Source organism: Cydia pomonella, chromosome 28 (genome assembly GCF_033807575.1).
Source record: "Cydia pomonella isolate Wapato2018A chromosome 28, ilCydPomo1, whole genome shotgun sequence".
Taxonomy (NCBI): domain Eukaryota; kingdom Metazoa; phylum Arthropoda; class Insecta; order Lepidoptera; family Tortricidae; genus Cydia; species Cydia pomonella.
In genome coordinates, this window is record NC_084730.1 from 8,235,283 (window position 1) to 8,260,043 (window position 24,761).

The 24,761-nt window shown below is 37.3% G+C and overlaps 1 protein-coding gene across 3 annotated transcripts in view; it reads right to left on the reverse strand.

Annotated features, from left to right (window-relative positions):
* LOC133533116 (uncharacterized) overlaps positions 1-20,101 on the reverse strand; it is a 39,700-nt gene extending 19,599 nt beyond the window's left edge. Inside the window, exons 1-6 of one of the 3 annotated variants that reach the window (XM_061872075.1) lie at positions 19,733-20,101; positions 12,550-12,712; positions 9,415-9,502; positions 8,686-8,833; positions 5,145-5,348; positions 2,288-2,437 (exon numbers count right to left, since the gene is read on the reverse strand). In XM_061872075.1, the coding sequence (XP_061728059.1) occupies positions 2,288-2,437; positions 5,145-5,348; positions 8,686-8,833; positions 9,415-9,502; positions 12,550-12,712; positions 19,733-19,781 (802 nt within the window). In that variant the 5' untranslated portion in view covers positions 19,782-20,101. The remainder of the gene's footprint in view (positions 1-2,287; positions 2,438-5,144; positions 5,349-8,685; positions 8,834-9,414; positions 9,503-12,549; positions 12,713-19,732) is intronic. The other 2 variants (XM_061872074.1, XM_061872073.1) reach the window with 2 other exon arrangements.
* Between the last annotated feature and the right edge of the window lie 4,660 nt (positions 20,102-24,761).

Genomic DNA, 24,761 nt, shown 5'->3' on the forward strand with positions numbered 1-24,761 from the left:
TAAGTCCCTAGTGTCAGAGATAAAATATAATTTAAAAAAAACGATGTTTAAATTAACCTTAGAGATGTAATGGGTCTCCAAGACTTGAATTCTTATATGAATAATATATACTTATAGTACGATTTGTACAGTGTATGTGTAAAACCTTATACAAATTCGTGTTTCCAATTTGACAGGTAGAGTGTATGACTTCGTACATTATAAATGCTATATCTTTAAACCTAGTTTTTCATTGTGTTAATAACATACTAAAATAACCGGCCAAGAGCATGTCGGGCCACGCTCAGTGTAGGGTTCCGTAGTTACTCTTCCGTCACAATAAGCTAAACTGGAGCTTAAAGTATAGTAAATTGTTAACCAAGGGATGAAACGGTACCTTTCACCTGAGTTAAACAAATAGGCAAATTTGCATAATCATTACCTAATTAAAATAAGTCTTTTTACTATGAAGGGAAAACTTTTTGCGATTACTCAAAAACAGCTAAACTGATCATGTCCGCTATAGTTTTCATTTAATGTCTTTCTTAAGCTCTACTTCCACAATTTTTTTCATATTTTTTGGACCTATGGTTCAAAAATTAGAGGGGGGGACACATTTTTTTTTCTTTCGGAGCGATTATCTCCGAATATATTCACTTTATCAAAAAATGTTTCTTGAAAACCCCTATTAGTTTTGAAAGACCTATCTAACGACACCCCACACTCTAGGGTTGAAGCGAAAAAAAATTTCACCCCCACTTTACGTGTAGGGGAGGTACCCTAAAAAAATTAAATTTATAGATTTTATTGTACGACTTTGTCGGCTTTATTGATTTATATATCCATGCCAAATTGCAGCTTTCTAGCACTAACGACCACGGAGCAAAGCCTCGGACAGACAGACAGACAGACAGAGAGACGGACATGGCGAAACTATAAGGGTTCCGTTTTATGCCATTTGGCTACGGAACCCTAAAAATGGAGAATGGAAAATTTTTAGAAGTGGATAAATTTTTCTCTTTTCAGGAAGATCACGTAGTAACACCCTATTAAGTAAATCGCCAATATTTACGTGAAATATGGCTAATTCAAACATTTATATATATACAATCTTTATATACTTTATAAACGGGACAGAATTAGTTTTAAGTAGTTTTAAGTATCTAGGGCATGTTTTGACAGAGAGATTAAAGGACGATGACGATCTCGAAAGACAGCGGCGGGCGATAGCGATGAGAAGCAACATGCTGGCACGTCGGTTTGCTCACTGTTCCGACCAAGCCAGAATAACTTTGTTCAAGGCGTACTGTCAGGCGTTCTACACTAGCCAGCTGTGGTACCATTTCACGAAACGATCGTTCAATAGACTGCGAGTACAGTACAGCAACGCGTTTCGTGCAAGTGGCTGTCAGCAGCCACTGTGCCAACTCGCGTCTTATGCATATTTCACTTCCACCCTGCGAGCATATAGCTCTGACACCCCACTCTGGACGGCCGGTAAAGGCAAGCCAGAGGTGAGAGTCCTGCGGCCCCTGCTCAGTGTTCACTCCAGCCGGCCAATCAAGGCAAGCCGGAGAGAGGGGCCTGACCGACTCTCGGGGGCATGGGACCCAAGGGATGTCACTTCCCATTCAGCTCGCCACAAGCTGCCCTGGGGGCTTATTATTATTATTAGGGAAATTATTCAATGTCAATACAGATCTTTAACAAATTACCTACTGATATAAAAAATGAGCACAACACTAATAAGTTTATTAAAAGATTAAAATCATATTTAATAGAAAAGTCCTTTTATAGTGTAAATGAATACCTAAATTTACCCATTACTTTTTGATTTTAATGATCTTGTTTTCAAATATGTCCGCCTCTCATTCCAAAGTTTATTATTCTGATTTTTTTTTTTAATTATTATTAATATTTTTTTTGTTATTTTTCATTAATTTTGTTATTTATTTAATTTTATTGATGCTATGATTTTTTTTTTCCAATGCTGTGTAACTATGACTATAATAGCATTTTTATTTTATTTTTATTTGTATTTTCTTTGTCAATCAATTATTTTTTTATGAAATACTTTTATGGAATGTTTATTAAATTATGGAATAGTTCGAATTTTAATTATATTTTAATAGCCATTATATACCATAAGATTAAAATTAGTTTCATGTAGTCCATAAGGTTTTGCTGCGCCCTATCAGGGTCCACGTACTGTACACCTAGCATTAAGTTGTATGTGTTTTGTACTTGGTTGCAAATAAATAAATTGAATTGAAATTGAATTGAATTATTAAAATACAGAAGTACTCACGTGGTATGTAATGTAGATTTATTTCGATTTTCGGGTTTTTGGTGCCCTTTCGTTTACCCATATCTACCGCAGAACATACAATAGTTTGGTTAGCCTTCGTAAGCTTGAAAGTGTATTTTAATGACTCTTTTGTGTGGGCATTTACTGTCACTGAAAAAAAAAAAAACGTGTTTTTAAAGTTTAAAATTTTTAGCCTTGCCCGAGATCTGAACCCCTAGTGTAAATTTATTCGATAGCGTGACGTGACTCACGCGTTTGCGTTAAGTCTCATTTTGTATGGGATTTAGAAACAGCGCGCCAAGCGGGACGTTTTGGAAACTCAAAATCCCATACAAAATGAGACTAGACGCAAACGCGTACGCACGTTTCGCTATCGAATAAATTTACACTAGGGGTACTGATTCCGACGAAAGTGGAGGACTTTTCATATAAAAGTAGTCCTCATTTGCCTCTCTGGATATTCACATTATTGAAAATATTTTGACACAATTTGTTTTACATCAAACACAGGTAAGCCCATACGTTTAATTTTGTTGGGAGCAAAAATTTGTATGAAATCTGTTTTTCGCTCTTTAGTTTTACAAAAATCTAAAAAAATGAAAAAAAAAAAATGAAAATGAAAATTTATTAATAACATTAGGTTACAGGTCGAGTTTACATATTTTTTTATATCAATTCAATACAGTGTACCTTTAAGTACATTATACATTAAAAAAGTCAAACGTAGGCATGGTTAATATGCATCAAATGCAAAAATATTTTCCATAATGTCATTACAAATGAGACAGTTTGTGAGTTTGCATGTTTGTTCCTCTTTTACACAACGGCTGAACTGATTTTAATGAAACTTAGCAGACTCTGACCACGCTAAATTTTGTACAAACTTGGGAGTTAGGTCATCCGCTAGCTGATGCGGTTGCACGGAGGTTTACGAAAAATAGTAGGCAACGCTAACTGGTGCGGACGCGTGTGTCCGGATTTTATTAACAACGGCACCCGTGTGCGGTTACCCGCGTCAGCTAGCGGACGTCCTTAGAATAATAATATATCCCTATAAGGATATTCACGTAGCACTTGCCATGAAAACTTAGCATGGTCCAACTCTACACTTATAGTTTATAAACTTATAATTATTAATTTTAGCAGAGGACAGTATAATATTATCTTTCTTTTATGGTAGAGGAGGCAAACGAGCAGACGGATCACCTGATGGTTAGCGAGTACCGCCGCCCATGGACACCTGCAACACCAGAGGGGTTGCAAGTGCGTTGCCGGCCTTTTGATGGGAGTACGCTCTTTTCTTGAAGGTCGTATCGGTCCGGAAATACCGCAGGCGACAGTTTATTCCACAGTTTAGCTGTGCGAGGCAGAAAGTTCCTGGAGAAACGCACAGTTGAGGACTGCCAACCATCTAAGTGGTGAGGATGGAAATGTTGTCGCGTAGGGCGAAGGCGAAAAGATCTGAACAATAGAAATTCATCCCCCAATGGGATTGCAATTTAGTACGAGAGCACTTTAGATATCATGATATGGATGGGCGTAGTTGCGTAGTAGCGCTGGTGGCCTAGCGGTAAGAGCGTGCGACTTGCAATCCGGAGGTCGCGGGTTCAAAGCCCGGCTCGTGCGAATGAGTTTTTCGGAACATATACGAAATATCATTTGATATTTACCAGTCGCTTTTCGGTGAAGGAAAACATCGTGAGGAAACCGGACTAATCCCAACAAGGCCTAGTTTACCCTCTGGGTTGGAAGGTCAGATGGCAGTCGCTTTCGTAAAAACTAGTGCCTACGCCAAATCTTGGGATTAGTTGTCTAGCGGACCCCAGGCTCCCATGATCCGTGGCAAAATGCCGGGACAACGCGAGGAAGAAAGACGGGGAGTAGTTAAATTACGTCGACGTGGATAAAGTCGCAGACTGAGATTGGTACAATATTCGAAGGGGTGTCTATTAATCACGTCATATTTTTGACTAGTCTTAGTTACACCGCGGTTACACCTTACTTACTTACTACTGTGGCGCAGCGACCCGAAGTGGATCTTGGCCTTCGATGCCAAAGACCGCCATGCTTCTCTGTCCAAATCCGTTTCTGTCCAGTCGACGGCGCCGAGTTCGCTAAGGTCCAGCGGTACCTAGGGCATCCAGACGGTCTTCAGCCCTTTGGAACTCCAGAGTACGCCCTCCAGACTGCACGATCCTCACGCATCCGTTACACCTACAGCTAATCACACCTAATCGTCCTAAACTCTTTTTGGGATAGCTACCGTCATCATTGCTGCACGTAACTATTTATACGACACTTAAGGATGCCATACGTGGATCACTCGAAGAAGACTTCGGGACTTGCTTTCAGCTATCAGTATCATAGTGGCAGATCTGGAGATATGTATTGTCCAAGAGGTTACAAATTCAGTAACCAGTCCCGGGGTAATTATCAATCGAATGTGGCGATATCCCACGCGCCACCTGCCGAGATTTTCCCGAGGTTCTTCAAAAGATGAGTGTACAGATTTTTAAAGGGTCGGCAACGCGCATGTAACACATCTGGAGTTGCAGGCGTCCATAGGCTACAGTGACTGCTTACCATCAGGCGGGCCGTATGCTTGTTTGCCACCGTCGTGGTATTAAAAAAATTTTTTAAAATTACATGCGATATTTCCTTTTTTTTTTTTTTTTTTCTTTATTGGGGAAAAAAACAGATACAGGTTGATACATATAAATGTTGTATTGACTTGTAAAAGAGCCCTTGAGGCCTACTTGCAGAATAAATTTTTGAATTTTGAATTTTTACCTCTGCCCCTCCCTTACTTAGTGTGAAGTGACTATTGGATAGCCCCGAAGATAAATTATAAAAATACCTGTGGTAGTATTTTTCAGTTTTCCATCTAGATAATAAGATATTTTGTATTTTTCCTTATTCTCTGTGGGATTATTCAGCACACAGTCAAATTGTTTCTCTTCCTCGTATGTATATGTATAATTGTATTTTTTCGATCCTTGAATCAGATTTTCCATATAATTATTATTTAACTGCTCAATCTTCAGGGAAACAGTAGGTGTTTCTGTAAAAAAAAGGTTTTAAGTAATTTAAATAAAGCAAGCGGCAAAAAAAAGCGGTGGTGGCCGAGTGGATATGGCGTCCGACTTTCAATCCGGAGGTCGGGGGTTCAAATCCTGGCTCGTACCAATGAGTTTTTCGGAACTTATGTACGAAATATCATTAGATATTTACCACTAGCTTTTCGGTGAAGGAAAACATCGTGAGGAAACCTGCATACATCTGCGAAGAAATTCAAAGGTGTATGTGAAGTCCCCAATCCGCATTGGGCTATCGTGGGGATTATAGCCCGAGCCCTCTCGCACATGAGAGGATTCCTGTGCCCAGCAGTGGGACGTATAGAGGCTGAATTATATATATAAAGTACAAAATATCATACTAAACTGTAGCTAAACTTTTCCTAATTATAAGATACTTTGCTTATTGTACAATGATATGGAATGGAATAATAAACATGTACATTCACACGTCACGTGTTTTCTTGTGCATAGTAGGTTCTGCCATCTTGTGGGCTACATCGGAACAATAAACATCACATTTACGCCTCGCGCCAAAAATCTGACGGCTCCTGTGCTGCCTCCTACAGTTCATGCACGCTCCCTATAAAGAGTTTCCCTTCAATTCAATATTCCCTTCAATTGTTGTTTACTCTGAGAGTACGTCTGAATGTCTGTCAAGATAGACCAGTTTGACAGCACTGGCTTCCCTCGAATGCGGTTGACCCAACTGCTGTTTACTGCTATAGTTCGTGTCATCCACGATGACGCGCAGATTTCTGATGGAACAAAATCTCCATATACCAAAAAGTGTCCGTCAAAAAACCATAAATAGGTGGCGCTACAATACCTAGAATACTTGAGAAAAAAATCCAATCATAGACAGCGCACTTCACTCCGCCAATAACGCATAAGTTCTAAGCTACTCTAGTGCTACTCTGGAGAGATTTGGAACTATTATTTATAGCTGACAGCTGGACACTTTTGCATAAGTTCTGCCTATGGAGATTGCGTTCCTTAACTCTACCTTCCATAGTCAAATATAACGTTTACTGTATGGAAGGTAGAGTCAAGGAACAAAATCTCCATATACCAAAAAGTGTCTGACAAAAAACCATAAATAGGTGGCGCTACAATACCTAGAATACTTGAGAAAAAAATATCAGAGCTCGACGAGGGGGATGGGGGGTACTAGGGTACCGCAACGCGCATGTAACTCCTCTCGAGTTTCAGGCGTACATAGGCTGCTTACCATCACGCGGGCCGTATGTTTGTTTGCCACCGACGTAGTGTAAAAAAAATGTCCTAACGAAACTTCCATGAGACACATAGATTATAGTACATTAATATACAGGCCGGGAAACGTAGGGTTACGCGGCCGGCAACTCCGTTTCTCGCCGAGATTTGTATACTGCTTTTCTCAAACTTGCAATTAAAACAAAAAAAAATAGTCAATTTGTTTTGTGGCGACCTACTCGGCTTACGCGCGTAAGTCCGAGCGCCTGCGCCATGTGCCACCGCCGTTGCTTAGCAACGAATATGAACGACAGATCGGTTTGGGCGGCTCCGGTTATATTCCGGACTCGCCAGTATCTAGGGTAGCCAGTTTCTATTTAATTCAGATTCTAAGTACGTATAATTCAGAATGAGACATTTTCTGAGTTTTCCAAGTTCCTACAATGATAGATTATCCATATAACAAATTCCTAGCACTTCAGATTTTCTCAATGCCAGATTCTGAGTAGGTCAGAAAATTACATTTCCAGAATCTCAGTATGTCTAAATGTGAGTACAACCGATTCTATGTTGATTAAATTATATTTAGAGTATAATCTTAGAAGGTCAAATAATATGTTAATCAATTTCTAGCTACATTAGGCTACTGTACAGTCAAGAGAAAGAATGTATTTAAAAATATTTTTAAGTAGTTTTATTTTATGGCTAGTTTAGTTTTAATTTTATACCCTGTGATTAAGGCATTTAATACTTAATATAAATTTAAAAATATATAATTTCATATAACATAACTTTATCCCTCCGGCCGTCTTGGCAACCAAGTTTAGCAACCAGTTGCCGAAAAAGAAAAAAAATCTTGTTACTCAACCAGTACAGTTCCTTAAAAAAAAAAAAAACCTTCGCAACTTAACTAGATGGTACCCCGCTTCGCGGTGCTCCGATTTCTGTGCGGTTTGCCCTTCGGGCATCTAAAGTTACCTAACGAACCTAACCTATTAATTTAGTGTGAAATCCCAATTCTTGTTTCCCAGCAATCGTTTTTATGAGTTGCCTGGTAGCATCTAATGTGGATTTTTGAGACTGATAACCATATTGTTCCTTTGCCAAAACTTTAAAGAGCAGTACCCCTAGTGTAACTAAATTCGATTTTGAAACTTGACGTACGCGTTTGCGTTTAGTCTCATTTTGTATTGGATTTAGGAAGAGCGCGCCAAGCGGTACGTTTTGGAACCTCAAAATCCTATACAAAATGAGACTTAACGCAAACGCGTTCGTCACGTTATGATGTCGATCAAAGTTACACTAGGGGTACAGTTTTGTACTGTAAAACGTTGTACGATACACATGTGAATAGGTAATACGCCACTCGTGTCGATTTAAAACATCCCCTTCGATCAGGTTTTAATTTATCACCACTCGTTTCGAATTTCCTATTTTCTGCACAATTATTACTGTTATTTACGATACATTCCATAATAGTTATTTACGATTCATGTCATGTATCGTAAATAACTATTATGGAATGGTTTGAAGAAAATGCTTTGTATTAGCGGGCCTGTTAGACCTAAATAATGGTGGTGGTATGTTGATGATGTTTTCGCTATTGTCTCGACGGCCTAAGGGTTCTCACGCATCACGTTAATACTAGGCATCATAACAACCAGTACCCCTAGTGTAAATAAATTCGATTTCGAAACGTGACGTACGCGTTTGCGTTTAGTCTCATTTTGTATTGGATTTAGAAAGAGGGCGCCAAGCGGGACGTTTTGGAAACTCAAAATCCTATACAAAATGAGACTTAACGCAAACGCGTTCGTCACGTTATGATGTCGATCAAATTTACACTAGGGGTACAGTTCACAGTGGATGAAGAAAACGAAGGAAAACTGCCGTTTCTGGATGTTCTTGATTAAGCCTGTTTAAGTAGGGTTGTGGTTGCGAGTTGAAGGTCATTTATTGTACTTTTGTGTAGGTATTAAAACGGTAGGTATTTGCGTTTTCTTTGAGAGATAACTTTCTATTCGTAAGAACTATATATAAGATAATAATATATATAGTGCTAATATTACAAGCGTATTCATCTACCAGAATAGTAGAAGGGGTACTTACCAATCATTTGGAACTGCAATTTGAAATTGCCATGGATGTGATTTTCAGAGTCTTTCTGTGCAATAACTTTCGTTTCATACGGTTCCTTTATTTTGTAAAAACACAAGCAGTATTTGCCGATTTCAGCTTGAGAATACCGTATTGATTTCTGAAAGAATATTTTAATCATAAAACTACCAAAAAGCATGCCAGTCCAACCTCGACGGTTGACTGAATATCGACTACTAGATATAGGGACCCTGCGCGTTGGAGGGTCTGCCATCTCTAAATCGGAACAAAAAACATCACATTTACGCCTCGCGCCAAAAATCTGACGGCTCCTGTGCTGCCTCCTACAGTTCATGCACGCTCCCTATACGTTCGTACGAGTTACTATAGATCGTACGAGTATATTTTTTTTTTTTATTCCGAAAAGGTAAGCATTTGAGCACAATCTCACCTGATGGAAAGTGCCGATGTAGTCTAGGATGGAACATGCTTACCTAAAAGATGTCTATTCACTCTCGATTTAAAAAGGTCCAAGTTATAGTGGACTGGGAATAGATTTGCAGGAAGTGAAACATTCATCTAAAACACTTGACGTTGGCTAAGTGCCCTGGTAGCAGAACTCATTATTACGAATTGAAAAGAAGTACCTATATTCAAGTTTTTACTTCAGCCAGTTTTATATCTATAAAGTTACTTACGTCAGTAGAAAGGATGGATTATTTATCAGTAAGTGATACTTACATTTAAACTCCATAATCGTTTGGTTCCATCTTTGCGTTCATATTTTATGCTCGGAAATACTACTGGTGTACCGTCGTCATTTGTACACCTGCAACGACGCGAAAATACGTTCCAATATCACGATACGAGATAAAAGAATTTAGGATCACTCACGCTAGACCGGGCTGGGCCCGGGCCGAGGCGTCCGACGACACGTCATTTTCTATGACCGCTTATCGGTGACCACGTGGTGATTTCCAAATACAAATACGTTCATTTCATTACTTTTTACAGCAGTTTATAGGTACAAATATGCATTAGGTAGGTAAGTACTACTAAGTGCCTAAAACTTAACCCCACCTGACCACACCATTACCTGCCGTTACCTATCCACTTGCGTTCACATCTTATAAATTAATAAGTATAATAAGTACGTGTCATATTTTCTTGCAAATATTTACAGTACCTACATACATACAGTACAAATATATGTAATATGCATAAGTATATATTTAAACATATAAGTACATTGACTAGTGCTGCACTGGTCGTTTATTAGTGTAGGTTTTAAGGTTCTGACGGAAGATCAGCATTTATGCTGAGTCAGCGCCTATTCTTTACCACAACACATGACCCTCTACTAATATCTCTATTAATCTAAAAATAAGACACGTAATACATTTGATTATTGACGTAATTATTGATATTAGTGTCAAATTGTATGTTACTTTTTCTTTGTCTCTTGTCAATTTTCTTTTTCTCTTGTTATTTGTTTGTGTCACAAAGCATGTAAGTTGTGGTTCAATAAAGATTTTATCTATCTATCTATCTAAGTAGTCCATCTTCGGTACAAGGTGTAGGTAAGTATTTTTCTCAACAATGTGCAACAATTTGATTGTGTCAGCAATGAAAAAGGTGCGGGTACAGCTTGCTGGATTTAAACCCGCCCTTGGTCAGCTAATTGAAGAGCTATCGGTATTATTTAGCGAATTGTACAATTGACATAAAAAGTGACATTTAGTAGGTAACAAGAGTTTTTACGGGGTAATTAACACTGGAACAGAATAATTAAAATATTGATTCGTGATACTTCCATAGAAAACGAAGCGCCGGAACCTCCGTCCTTAACTGGTGACTGAAGAGCTGGCGGCTTCCTCGCACAACGTATCAGCATTGCGATTCAACGAGGAAATATTATACTCGTAGTAATCATCGGTATTTATCCATTATGTAAATTGTTATTGTAAATACAATGTCTACTATAAAAAAAAAAGAACTTACTATATTTATAATAAATATGTACACTAACTTTGTATACCTTATTTAGTAAGTATAAAGTTTTCTGGATATAATGAACAAAAGATATATTTTCATCAAGTATAAGATATGACATCGTATGTTATAATCAATAGGTACTGAATGGATCGGTGACCAGAAAGGTTGATAACGTAAGGTTAGAATTGTGACTCCAAAAAATGAACTGCTACTAGTAAAGTTGGTTAGGTTAGGTTAGGTTAGAACTGCGACTCCCCGCGGGTTGCTCACCTTGTCCTGGTGGAGGGGCTTTTAGTAACCGTGGCTTGTTTACCCACGGTGAAGCGAAGAGGCAACCAGGGCCGGCCTGTTTGAGGTGTGGACTGGCCCGAGGAGGACGCTCCAAGTGGGCTTGTTAAGTCCCTATCTTCGGCGGTCGAGGTGGGATCGCCGGGGAAGAGGAGTGTCGGTGTTACGATTTGCCGTTCTCCCTGTCCTCTGGAGCCGAGTTGTGGTTTTGCGGCAGAACCATAGACCTGATATGTCGCCGGGCGCCGGGGAATTTTCTGGCGCCAGTAGTGGCGGGCTCGGGGGGGTCCGCTACAGTGCAGAACGGAGGCCGAGGAGGAAGGCGCGTCGAACCATCTGGCGCGCCTAGCGTTAAAGGCCTTCGGGTATTCGCGAAGGTGCCGCTCGTGGGCGGCTGCCGCCGGTGGGGTCGTGGATGAGTACGCAAGCGTTCTCGTAACTCCACCAATAGGGCGGCGAGGTGGCATATGGGGGTGTTTACATAGTGGGTATACCGTGGGCCTCATTAGCATAGACGGGAGTCCCACATAACCAATCGGGTTGCCCCGCGCACCCGGGTAGTATGCGGAATGCATTTTCGCCCCTAACACGCCCTCGTTGTAGGCGTTTATACTATACGAGCACTACGCTAATCTATGTTAGATTAATCAAATAATATTTGTTCTAAATCGTGGGTGTTATAAACATTTTACTCTTTAATCGTTGTATAAGATGCCGGCAATCTTCTTGAACATGTGACCTTGCCTTTTAGTTCGTTTGATCCTATTATTATTTGCGCGACAGAGATAGAAATATAAAGAATGTAACAACCACAGTGTAACTTTGTCGCGCAAATAGTGATAGAATTAAACGTATTTAACCTTTTGAACGCCACGCCTACCGTACGCGGCGCGTAATCGTAAACCTTGTCGGTACGCATGAAGGTTGATATTGGTCTGTAGCCGCGAGCGTCATATGATGTCTTTGGCGGTCAAAAGGTTAAGGGCAAGGTCACATGTTCTAGAAGTTTGCCGGCACCTGTATGCATTGGTATTATAACTAAATAACGATATATTTGATGAAATTATATACTTATTTTGAAATTATATCTTTCGTTCATTATATTGAGAAAACTTTATACTAAATAAGCTTATATAAACTGAGCGTATATATTATGATTAATAGAATCAGGTGTTATTTTGCAGAAATCCATGCTAATTAAAACAAGAAATATTACTTTGCTAATCCGCGACAAAATAACGTGGTAGTCAATCAGTGCTAACCCGTTATACCTACTTGCGTATTTTTACATGCAATTAATGTTCCCGCCCTCCCGCCGCAAAAATAAATATGCAAATAAATAGGTATGATGAAGACAGTTCAGTTGTCGGGCGTAAGACCGTCAATATCTCCAGCATCTCCTGAGGATGCCTCGTAGAGAGGCGAAGCACGTCACTTTGGTGGTGCGTTGTTATATTTATTTGCGTATTAGTTTAGTTTAACATGTTCTTATAATCGCCAAAGATTTTATTGGGATACAATTCTGCCCTAAGATTTGTAGATGGAAACAACCCCATTAATTTATAATAGGATTAGGTTAATGTGTTCACCTACCCAAAGTCGTGTACCTCTGTAGGTGTTTTAGCATAAAACTTTATTTCCTGGCCTTCTGACACTTGTATAATTCCGGGGGGTGTAATATCACATTGAAGTGTACTTGAACCTCCATTGGTTATAAAGTTTATATCAGCATATACAATTAGTGCTGATTGAGATGCTGAAACAAAGAGATTTTTAGCGCTTTCTTAATGTGCACTATGTTCGTGTGTTCTTCTCTCACTCTTACTGAGAATAAGAGTGAGTGAGATGGAAGTGCGTGACCGGGAGCGCGGATATACTATACAATAAAATACAAATATTCTTTATTGCTTACTAATATGAAAAAGAACATGAAATACACAACTTAGACTATGGTAGACCACGGGCGGTCTTATCGCTAACGAGCGATCGATCTCTTCCAGACAACCTTAGGGTAGTGGAGACAAGGCAAAAAATACATGTGCATAAATAGCAAATAGTATAAAGTACATACCCTACATACATAAATAAATATCATATATAACACATTTACGAATATACATATATAAATCACCACAATGTGGCCAACATAACATAAAATAGGGTGCCGTTCAATTTTAATACAAACTTTTAGCATAATTTCATTTAACTACTATTGAAACTCATAAAAAACATTATGTATAAAAACAAAACATATAAAGTTGTTAGTCATACTACTTTAATGACAGAATGCTCTATAATCATAAAAACATTCTCGATAACAATCCTTAGGAATAATTTTACTTGTTATAACATACATTTCGTATAATAATTAAAATATAGTACTAAATTTTAACGAATGGTTCTATGATATACTTGGTGTCAATCAAACTATTAAATTATACAACAATCTACCTATTCAACTTTAAAGCTGGTCGCCGTTAGGTACGACGACGAGCGAAGCGAGGAGGAGTGTTAGGTAGAACTGCGACCAGAACTGCTGGGCAGAACCATATGTCTCGGAAATTGTATTTTTGCTTGTTCATTTTCACTAGGCGTTTATATGAAGTTTATCTGAATCCCTTAGGAACCACAGAGGTTCCAACTCACACTGGCCGCTGCTTTGCGGTAAAATGATATACCTAGGTATGTCGACACACGTAAAGTATGGATGTAGGTAAGTTTGACGCTTAGAATAATCGATTATGTTCCATGCAAGTATAATGTTTAAGTTTTTTAATAATTAGTAATTCAGTGTTGTTAAACTTTCAGCAAACTCAATCAAATAAAGTTTATGAAAGATTTGCCGTGATTTTATTGTGAAACCACACCTTCAACATTATGCTGTTGGTTTTCATGAATAAAAAACGTTCTGAGTATAAAATAGTATACAGAGTGAACATTATACTGGTTGCCTGTTATGCAAATACATTACTATGCTACTAAACTATAATTACTTTCGAAATTATGCAATTCGTTTTTATTGTATTTGTTTTTATACCAAATCATAATTTCTGCATATCAAAATTATGCAATTCAAATTATGAAAAATGAAATTTCGCAAATTGTTATTATTAAAAACATTACACACCCCATAAAATAACATAACGGAAGTGATAAATAATATTCTTTTACTTGAGTTTTAAAAATATGAAGTGATATTTTAAGAGAGGTATGGGCATTGTGAATGTCATTCCGCTTTGTGTGGTAGGGCACAGCACAGCGGATGTCATTCCAGATCTAGAGCAAAGCCCGACTGGGGAAGTAACCTCCACCTTACAGAAAACCGCAGCCAAATAACACTAGATCCTACTCATAGTGTTGTGTTCCTGCCGGTGAGTATTAGGTTTCCAGAGCTCAACTAGGGTGCGGAGTGTTAGGGTCGGCAACGCGCATGTAACTCCTCTAGAGTTCAGACGTACATAGGCTACGGAAACTGCTTATCATCAGGCGGACTGTATGATTGTATGCCATCTACGTAGTATAAAAAGAAATTGCATGCCTTAAGTCAGAAGGTAATGAGTTCCACAACCAAACTGCCTGGAACGTAAAAAATTAGAAGAAGATGACAGGACTTTAAGAAGATAATTTTGGGAACATCTGATAGACTGAACAAAGCTAAAGAGGTCTTTGATATAGCGGGGAGCATAGGCATGATACACAGAAGCCGAAGCAAGATCGACGTGTGCGCGCGACGAGGAACAGGAACGCACACACGTATACAAAAATATGTTGCCAGTATTTATTTATTCCCGCCAGAGTAGGGGTATTTTAATAAAATTCTTATACTTATGATAATCAATAATTTGGAAGTGTGTAGATTTTTAATTTTGTAATAAAGCTGTTTAGGGTTCCATTATTAAATTGAACCTCCAAAATTTGAGCGTGATTGTAGTATAGCTAAAGCTTTTCTGACAGTAATGCAGTCAGCAGTATTGTCGTGCCGCAATACTGCTGCGGTCGACTGCATTACTGCAGGAAATGTCAAATACCTAGGTCTATACCCAATACAAAATCTATCAAATTTGCCTATATAAACGTGTATCAAAAAGTATTCATTCCGTAGCGGTGCGTGGCAAGGCAACCACTGCTAGACACCAAAATTGGTCTGGACGTGGACCGCATGTACTTGTAGCGACGTGACGAAATCGCGGGGTGAGCCACGCCTGTTCTTTGGCAATAAGGGTTAAATAAATAAGATTTTACTATTTTATTTTATTTTACGAATATTTTTGAATACATTTTTATACGCAATAGTTAGAAAGCGGTGTGCGTCATTACTAAACCGTCTTCGCGGTAGCCCAAACAGTATTCTAAGCGTGCTGGCGCAGCGCTGGGACTCGCCTTTGTTCGCGCGCTGGGTACGGCTGCACGCGCCGCCGCTCGCCGCACCGCGCCGCTTTTAATTAATGTTTATTATTATTTTTATTTTTGTTTGTTGTTATAGGTGTCACTAACATAGATTTATAAGTTTTGCTGTGCTATGTACTAACACTAATATGGATTGTATTATTCGAATTAAAAATATTGTATTGAATTGAATTGAATTGAATTATACTTATTTACAAACAAACAAACTGAAATATAATATAATACTTTGAAATATAATAATGTAAAATATAATTTTCTTTAATAATACAAGGAACTTAAAGTAAGCGTACTTATTTTAGAATGTGAACGTAATGCCTAATTTGGACAAAAAAATATTCATTTTACTGGCAACATTATAAGCAATGGCAACTGATAAAGGTTTGGATTTTTGTATTTACAATTACGTGAAAATATCATATCATATTTTTAAGCACCGCTGTGCTCCTGTCCCGCGCCCGCGCCACCAGTGTTGAGTCACCAATCCTACGTTTACCTACTTCATAATTGTAATACCTACATAAAAATTGGCCATGCCGGGACGGTAGGACAGTGCAAAATTATGTACCTTTTTATAAGTATAACGAGCGAGCTCATCGCCAACAAACTGTCTCGCAGTTTGGCGAATATTTTGTTTTGTGGTACACATATTTTATATTTTAATGTTATAATAAATAAAATAATAAAAATAAAATCTGTAGTAACTCGATGCTTATGCGTAGAATGTAATATCAGATGATTTGTTTTTATTTAGTGATGAATTGTGACACGCATTCACCGCACAAACAGACATCTTTCCTGTATTTTTTAATATGGAGTGTGGAATTAAGAGGAGTGACATCTCTTACGGTAGAACTAGACGACCGGTCTGGCCTAGTGGGCAGTGACCCTGCCTATGAAGCCGATGGTCCCGGGTTCAAATCCTGGTAAGAGCATTTATTCGTGTGATGAGCATGGATATTTGTTCCTGAGTCATGGGTGTTTTCTATGTATTTAAGTATTTATAAATATTTATATATTGTCTAAGTACCCTCAACACAAGCCTTATTGAGCTTACTGTGGGACTTCGTCAATTTGTGTAATAATGTTCTATAATATTTATTTATTATTATTTATTTATTTATTATAACTGTTGCAAAAGTGTCCAGCTGTCAGCTATAAATAATAGTTCCAAATCTCTCCAGAGTAGCGCTAGAGTAGCTAAGAACCTAGGCGTTATTGATGAAGTGAAGTGCGCTGTCTATGATTTGATTTTTTTGTTCAAGTATTCTAGGTATTGTAGCGCCACCTATTTAAGGTTTTTTGATGACACTTTTTGGTACATGGAGAATTCTTTCCTTACCTCCACCTTCCATACATATAACTTACAACCGGGACACAGTGTGGGATTTTCGATCAGATTTGACTATTTTCATTGTTTAATTCATCGCATTAGTCTCGTCAAATAAATAGTTATAGTTAACCATATTTTAAATACATTTAATAAAAAATAAAACGCTAATATCGGAAAATATAGGAGATATAAAAAAAAATGTTTGAAAACTTTAGTAACTTCTAACTTTTAACTGAATGGCACTAAAATGCTGGATTTTTCGTACAATTAATGAGTATCTCTCACTAAAACTCAGAAATAAAAATTGGAACTATATTGACGGTACTTTAGTAATTATGCCAATAAACATGTTTTCTTAAGGTCATTGACCTGGTCAACAAAAAAATATTGTGCATTAACTACGCAAGATAATCATTCGGGAGTTTTACACTGGGATGCAGGATATTATAATGCGTATTATAAAAATATAAAACGAGGGTGGTCAAAACTGATCGAAAATCCCACACTGTGCGGGAGGTGTACACAAACCGACTCGACGCTAAGGATATTTTGTTCCTTGCCTCTACCTTCCATAATACCATAGGATTCCGGTATGGAAGGTAGAGGCAAGGAATAGAATCTCCATAGGCAGAATTGTTGCAAAAGTGACCAGCTGTCAGCTATAAATAATAGTTCCAAATCTCTCCAGAGTAGCGCTAGAGTAGCTAAGAACCTAGGCGTTATTGACGGAGTGCGCTATCTATGATTAGATTTTTTACTCAAGTATTCTAGGTATTGTAGCGCCACCTATTTATGGTTTTTTGTCGGTATATGGTATATGGAGATTCTATTCCTTAATTCTACCTTCCATAGATTCCGGAATGAAATTTTAAGACCCTGAAACCCAGGAATTCCGGTGTCTTAAATTCCGATCTCTAAATATGCGTGACAACGATATAATACAATTCCATTCCATCCTCGGAATGCGGAACCGTAGTACCGGGATCTCCGGATCTCGAGTCTCCGGAGTTCCCGGGAACGTGGGACTTGGAATCAAGGCTCGGAACCGGTTTTAAAAATAGCGGTAAATACCGGTTTATTTCGGTTTTACTCCGAACTTTCATAAGAACGCAAACGGTTTTAAGAACTTTATTGTTACCTAAATAAACCGGTTATCCCAAACTCCTAAAAATAACGGTTTTACGAACGAAACCGAAATAAAAAGGTTTTGCGCCAAATAAATGATAACGGTTTGGAAATTTAACCGGTTTCCGAGCCTTGTTTGGGATGTGGGATTCCGAAATTCCGGATATTCAGTTGTCCCGATACGTACCGTATGTACGGGATTCAGATTCTCTTCGTGTTTCTTGGGCTAGAAAAACAGCACTGTCACCAGCCTCTTTAATCGGTTGGTATGATAAACCACGTTCTACGCTACCCAAATAGCTCTCAAATTGAATTCCTGTCAATAAAGATGATCTGTCACACATTAATCACATTATCCATTTCCACCCAATTTTTATTTCGAAAAGTTTTATATTTAGGAAATATTCAACTTATTTATCATTTAGGCACATATGTTTATAGTGCCATACAAATATTTTGAATATAGTGGTATTCATGAAATAAAAGCATTTTTATTATTGCCATATCCGTTTTTGATGAGTAAATGTTAAACGTACAATGTATGACAATCGAAATTAAAAATAATAATTAACTAAAATAAATATAATTAAACTAAAATAAAAATCTACCCTCGGCAGGGTGACGTAGATGTAGCAGCATTATCCCGCTGGATTACATATTAATTTCGATTATTATAAGTAATTTAGTTTAGTTTATAAGTTTTGATACAATATTTATATTTATGTATGATATGACACATAGTTTTGGATATGTCACAATTGATGTGATAATTTTCTGTTAACCGAGTGTATATATTATCCTATAGTAAAATACAGATATGACACACATTTTAGAAAAAAAAATTAAACAATTTAAGGAAAAATTAAAAAACCATTCTAGAAAAAAAAATTAAACAATTTTAGGAAACACAAAAAATCACATTTTAGAAAAATAAAATTAAACATTTTTAAGAATCATTAAAAAATGATTCTGTTTAAAAATGGATATGGCACAAACGTATTCTCAGCCGACGAGATATAAGCTTCTATACAATCGAAGTTAGGGTAAGCGGGCCCAACGCGGGTATGCTAACAACAACCGTTAAAAAGTCTACGATTTCATTGTATTAAAGTAGCGAATATGCAGTCATTTGTTAGGAAATTTATTGAACTTCAATTTGGAACATCGTTTTTTTATGTTTCCGCTTAAAATCTTAACACATTAGAACAAAAGCAAACGGTCTACCAAAACCCGCTTTGCCCAGACTGGAGCCTAAAGTGGGTTGGTGTTTTGGGCAAAACGGGTAATGGTTGGGCAACTATAAAATCACAAAATTGTTGCATATAAAATATACTAAAACGAAATGAAACTTAACGTATTTGAATGTCCCAAACTACTAAACCACAATGCTTTCCTCTATATAGCGCGGATTAGCACTAGGGTTTGCATTCCGGATCAGAAATGTATGTAATTATCTGGATCTGGATCCAGATCCACGGATCCTCCCGTACATTTCGGATCCGTCTAGCAAACCCTAGGTGGGACTTAAGTATAGGGCGCCTGGCTGTATGCCGTTAAAGTTTTGTGGTGTTTTTTTAAATATGAAAATGGCTTATTATTATCCTGGCATCTAAAATATTAAACAGGAATTTTCATTGGGCATATAATAATAATAATTTGGCTATGTATTAATATTTTAGCACCAATAAATTTATATCATAACGTCTATACTTCTTACTGCCAAATGTACTAGGGCCGATACAGGCGGACTGCAACCCGAATGCAATTTGTATGGAAACTGCACACCGACTGCTACATACAAATTGCAGTCGAGTTGCAGTTCGTCTGTACTGGCCCTTATTGTACCTGATGACAAAAAGTTGATGTTTATGTTAACTTAAAATAACGTTAGAAGTTTTGTACTTGTGTACGTACCTGCAAGCACTTTCACCGAGAAAACCAATAAAAACACTATCTTATACATTATATGACAGTGAAATGTATAACTTATAATATATATTAGCTTATTTTGTTACTTGTTGTGTAACAGGTCACGCAGAGCACATTTGAGTCATAACTGAGGTTTATCCTGCAAGGATGACTGTTTTCCCTGTTTCTGATATACCTATTATAGCACAACACATTGTTATTATGTATATTCGGAGTGTTAATCCGATAGGAGTACTGAAACATAAATTTAAGAAATATCATTAGGTAAGTGTTGGTAGGATTACCTGCTAGAAAACTTAGAATTGCTTCCAAAAAAATGTATGGAATTATGCATACTATTTTCATATTTCATTGTGTTATTATTTTGTACTTAGTGACAAAAAAGCCCTAGAATAGAAAAGGGCTACTTTGATCCATTCCAACAGTGAAGTGCCACTTTAATACTTCCTAGCAGGGAAGAAAAAACCTTTTTCAGAATAGGTGATGTGAAAAAAATTGGCATGAATATTCATTCAAATGATGACTTATAATACTCGTACAACTAGCTGTTGCCTACGACGTCGTCTGCGTGGATTTTTCCCCCGAAACACACTTTCAACCCCCTTTTAATATATATTTAACCTTATTATGGACTGAATTCTCAAAGGCGCTAAAAGTGTCCAGTTCCTATCTTAAAATGAAACTTGAACGACATACAAACATTCAACCCCTTTTTAATCCCCTTAGGGGTTAAATTTTTCCAAATCACTTCTTATCTCTTGTGGGTACACTTTATAAATGCCACCTAGTGTGAAAATTTCAACTTTCTTTTGTTGTTTCAAAGAGTAAAGTAAGTTTTCAGCTCTGCGTTGATGAATCAGTCAGTCAATCTGTCAGGACACACGCATTTATAAAAATAATTACACAAATTGACGAATTGAATTGATGTATAAACATTATGGAAGGTGGAGGCAAGGAATAGATTCTCCATAGGTAGAACTGTTGCAATATGGCAGGTAGAGGTAAGGAATGCAATCTCCATAGGCAGAACTGTTGCAAAAGTGTCCAGCTGTCAGCTATAAATAGTTCAAAAACTCTCCAGAGTAGCGCTAGAATAGCTAAGAACCTAGGCGTTATTGGCTAAGAGGCGTTAAGTAAAGTGCGCTGTCTATGATATGTTTTTTTTTTTTCAAATATTTTAGGTATTGTAGCGCCACCTATTTAAGGTTTTTTGACGGACACTTTTTTGGTACATGGAGATTTCATTCCTGACCTCAACCTTCCATATGTTGCTAAAGAGTCCAGCTGTCAGCTATAAATAATAGTTCCAATTTCAAAAAGTTATTGACGGAGTGAATTGCGCTGTCTATGATTAGATTTTTTTCTCAAGTATTTTAGGTATTGTAGCGCCACCTTTTTTTTTTAAGGGACCTGTAATGACCATATTTTTGTAAATATTGAATTTAAAATATCTTTTGGCACACGTCACGTGACCAAACTCGAAACGTCTTTGAAGATTCTGATGACTTCACAACTCTCGGATTGACACTGTTGACAGTTAGGCGATAAACAACAAATGACAAACGTCAGTTGACAGTTCGAATCTTCTACGTGTGTATGTAGTTATGTGTCAAACCGTAAACTGTGACGTCACACAATTTTCAAAGAGCGTTTTGGGCGCGAAAGCTTCCATCAAAATATATTTTGTTAATTTAACATATTTAAAGCCGTTTTTAGTATAAAGGTTAAATTTTAGGGCAAATTTTAGTTAATATAGAACAAAGAATATAATACTCACTAGGATATAGAACGTAATACAAGCGTTTCAAAAAATTGGAAACAACCCTATTATGTTTGCTATAACTCCAAAATGCGCAAGTTACATGCACAGTGTGCAAGAGCATATTTAAAGCAATATTTGCCTTCTATTTGGATAAGTTAGTCAAGGAAATGTCATGGAAATGTCAGCAACATGTCAACAACCTTGACAGAAGAATGAATTTACAATGAACTGTTAGATATGTATTAGAGTGTCCAAATTCTAAATTAATTTTATCTCCAAATTTTCTGTGAATGTAAAATTATTCGTAATACCCTTGTAAAATTATTTGTTATGTTATATTTTTAACATTAAAATAAATAACGTTACAAAATATTTGTATTTAAAAAAGGAAATATACGTGTTTAAAAACTAAAGTATTTTAGACCATTTAACCTGAAGCTACGTAATACAATTTTAAAACCAAGTTTCATAGGTTTAATTTTTATTCTACGGGCGGTACAATGGTATTAGAATTTTAGCAATACCTGAGCAAATTTGTTTCTTTAAAAGCTTTGAACCTGCTTGTATTTAAGGTAAGCATTAGAAATAATTTGGGAAATCAATAGAAAGGCGGAAAATCACTTATTTGTAACACTCTTCTTCCTCGAGTTGTCCATATTGCCACGACTCATGGGAGCCTGGGGTCCGTATGACAACAATCCAAAGATTTGGGGTAGGCACTAGTTTTTACGAAAGCGACTTCCATCTGCCCTTCCAACCCAGAGGGTAAAACTAGGCCTTGTGGGGATTAGTCCGGTTTCCTCACGAAGTTTTCCTTCACTGAAAAGCGACTGGTAAATATCGAATGATATTTCGTACATAAGTTCCGAAAAAGTCATTGGTACGAGCCGGGGTTTGAACCCGCGACCTCGGGAATGCAAGGATACGATGGCCCAGCGTAGGCCAATCTAAGGGACGCAGCTATGCGGAGGAATGAGATTGCAATATCAGTTGCTCCCTCTAACGCATAAATGCGTCCCTTATACTGGCCTGCGCTAGGCCATCGTGTAGAGGAGCCATTACCGTTAGGCCACCAACGCTTCACTTATTTGTAACACATAGAACAATAATTACTGACTGAAATTAATTAATTTAAATTCTCTAGTGCACGTCATACCAAATATTTGTTTCAATTTGAACTTTAATGTTTGACGATCAGTCTGGTGACCCTGCCTATGAAGCCGATGGTCCTGGGTTCGTATCCCACTAGGGACATTTATTTGTGAGCACAGATATTTGTTCCTGAGTCATGAATGTTTCCTTTTTATTGAAGTATTTGTTTATTATATTATATATATCGTTGTCTGAGTATCCACAACACAAGCCTGTTAGTGTTAATGTTTGATCCTTTCGTATTTTCTATCCCTTTTAGGGATAAGTTCGCCTTTGTACATAACATTTTCTTGTCTGTTTTGTTTTGATTGTTTTATGTTAATCTGTTTATGTGCAATAAAGTGACATGCATACATACATACAAGCCTTCTTGGCTTACCGCGGGACTTAGTCAATTTGTGTGAGTGAGAATGTATTTATTCATATATTTATTAAATAGGTGCCAATAAAGTTCAATATTATAACTGCCATATATGGCTTCGAATGAAGCATTAACTATTTGTTATGATTCTGGTATGATCTTTATCCTAAGATTGCAGGTTCGTGCATCAAAACCATCAAAAAAAATTATATCCGAATCGGGCTCCAGGGCTTCTTGCTGGCATTATTATTATTTGGGTTCTATTTGTGATTCAATCGTATTATAATACAATACAATAGTTATTTTCTACAAATAACTATTGTGTCCCAAGGGAGGAAAATTGCATGCCGCGTGTACAATTGTCAAATCGTGTGGCGGGATGGAATGTCCTACGATTCCTCCCGTGGTGCTCATACTATTTTTCTGTTCGACGGAGGCGGAAAGCGGCAACTTAGTGTAGCGCAACGGGAGCAAAGTTGACGCTTTCCGTCCTGAGGGCAGAAAATACTCTTTATTACACACCTCAATGAAAACAATCCAGAGAGAAAACAGCATCAGAAGTAGAGATAAACAACATGCGGTCTGATCGCTAAAAAGCGATCTCTTCCAGACTACCTTTAAGTTTAGGTTTGGTATTATTGTGTTTTCTCCTTTGTTTGTCATGTTACGCATATATGTTATTTTTCTTATCCCTATTCTTAAAGCTGTGCCACCAATGTGCGGCACTGTGCGACACTACAAAAATGCTTGTGCCGCACACTGGTGGAATCCCGCCTTTAATGATATTAATTATTCCTACCAGCCTGAAAAATGCCGTTCACGATTCCTTCTAACCTGACCATGTCCATCGAGGCTCATCGGAAATGGGTGCGCGTTGTCGAGGAGACAAAGACGTTGATAGAGAAGGATGAAGAACTACAAGTAAGAAAGTACTAACAAGTTTCAGAACATCTTAACTTAAGAGTCCGCAGCACGCTCAATCGAATTTCACCTTCCCATGCAAACGGAGTTTCGTTCTTATTTTAAAACTACGTGTTGGATTATAATGAAACTTTGAACATAAAATGAGATGAGGTATATCTATGTATGTAGTTAGTTTATATAAAGACTGTATCGTTAATTATAAATAAGTACAACGTAGCCGTTTTTTTTAGTATAAATAAAAAAAATAATTACAAATGTGTTTAATTAGTGCTTTAATAAAGTATACATTTCTCTCTGAGAGCTCGACGTAAAGCATATAGTTTAGACAAAATTGACCATTCCTCCCGAGTAACAATATCGATTTCGGACAAATACTACAAAAAAATTACGGTTTGCGAACAAGACATTAGACAAAAAAAAATCGTACTATGCGAACGGCAATTATACATGATTCGTAAAGCGAAACATCTGGGCATAGTGTAGTGTAGTGTATCTGTACGTGCAATTGTATGTATATGTATCTATCCTTGTTTATACATATATATGTATATATTTATGTACTCATAGTCATAAGGTATAATGAAACATACTATAGTATTTATTTAGAAATTTTATTTCGCTTAAAATTTACGTTTTTTTTTTTGTTTAATTCTCACTGCACCCACCTTGAAGTTTCTCTGTTTTGCCTTATGGTTGACTGGTAGAGAATGCCTATTGGCATTAAGTCCGCCTGTTGTACTCTTTTTTATGTGCAATAAAGTTTAAAATAAATAAATAATAAATAAATCATTTGCTTCAGTTTAAAAAAGTTTTGG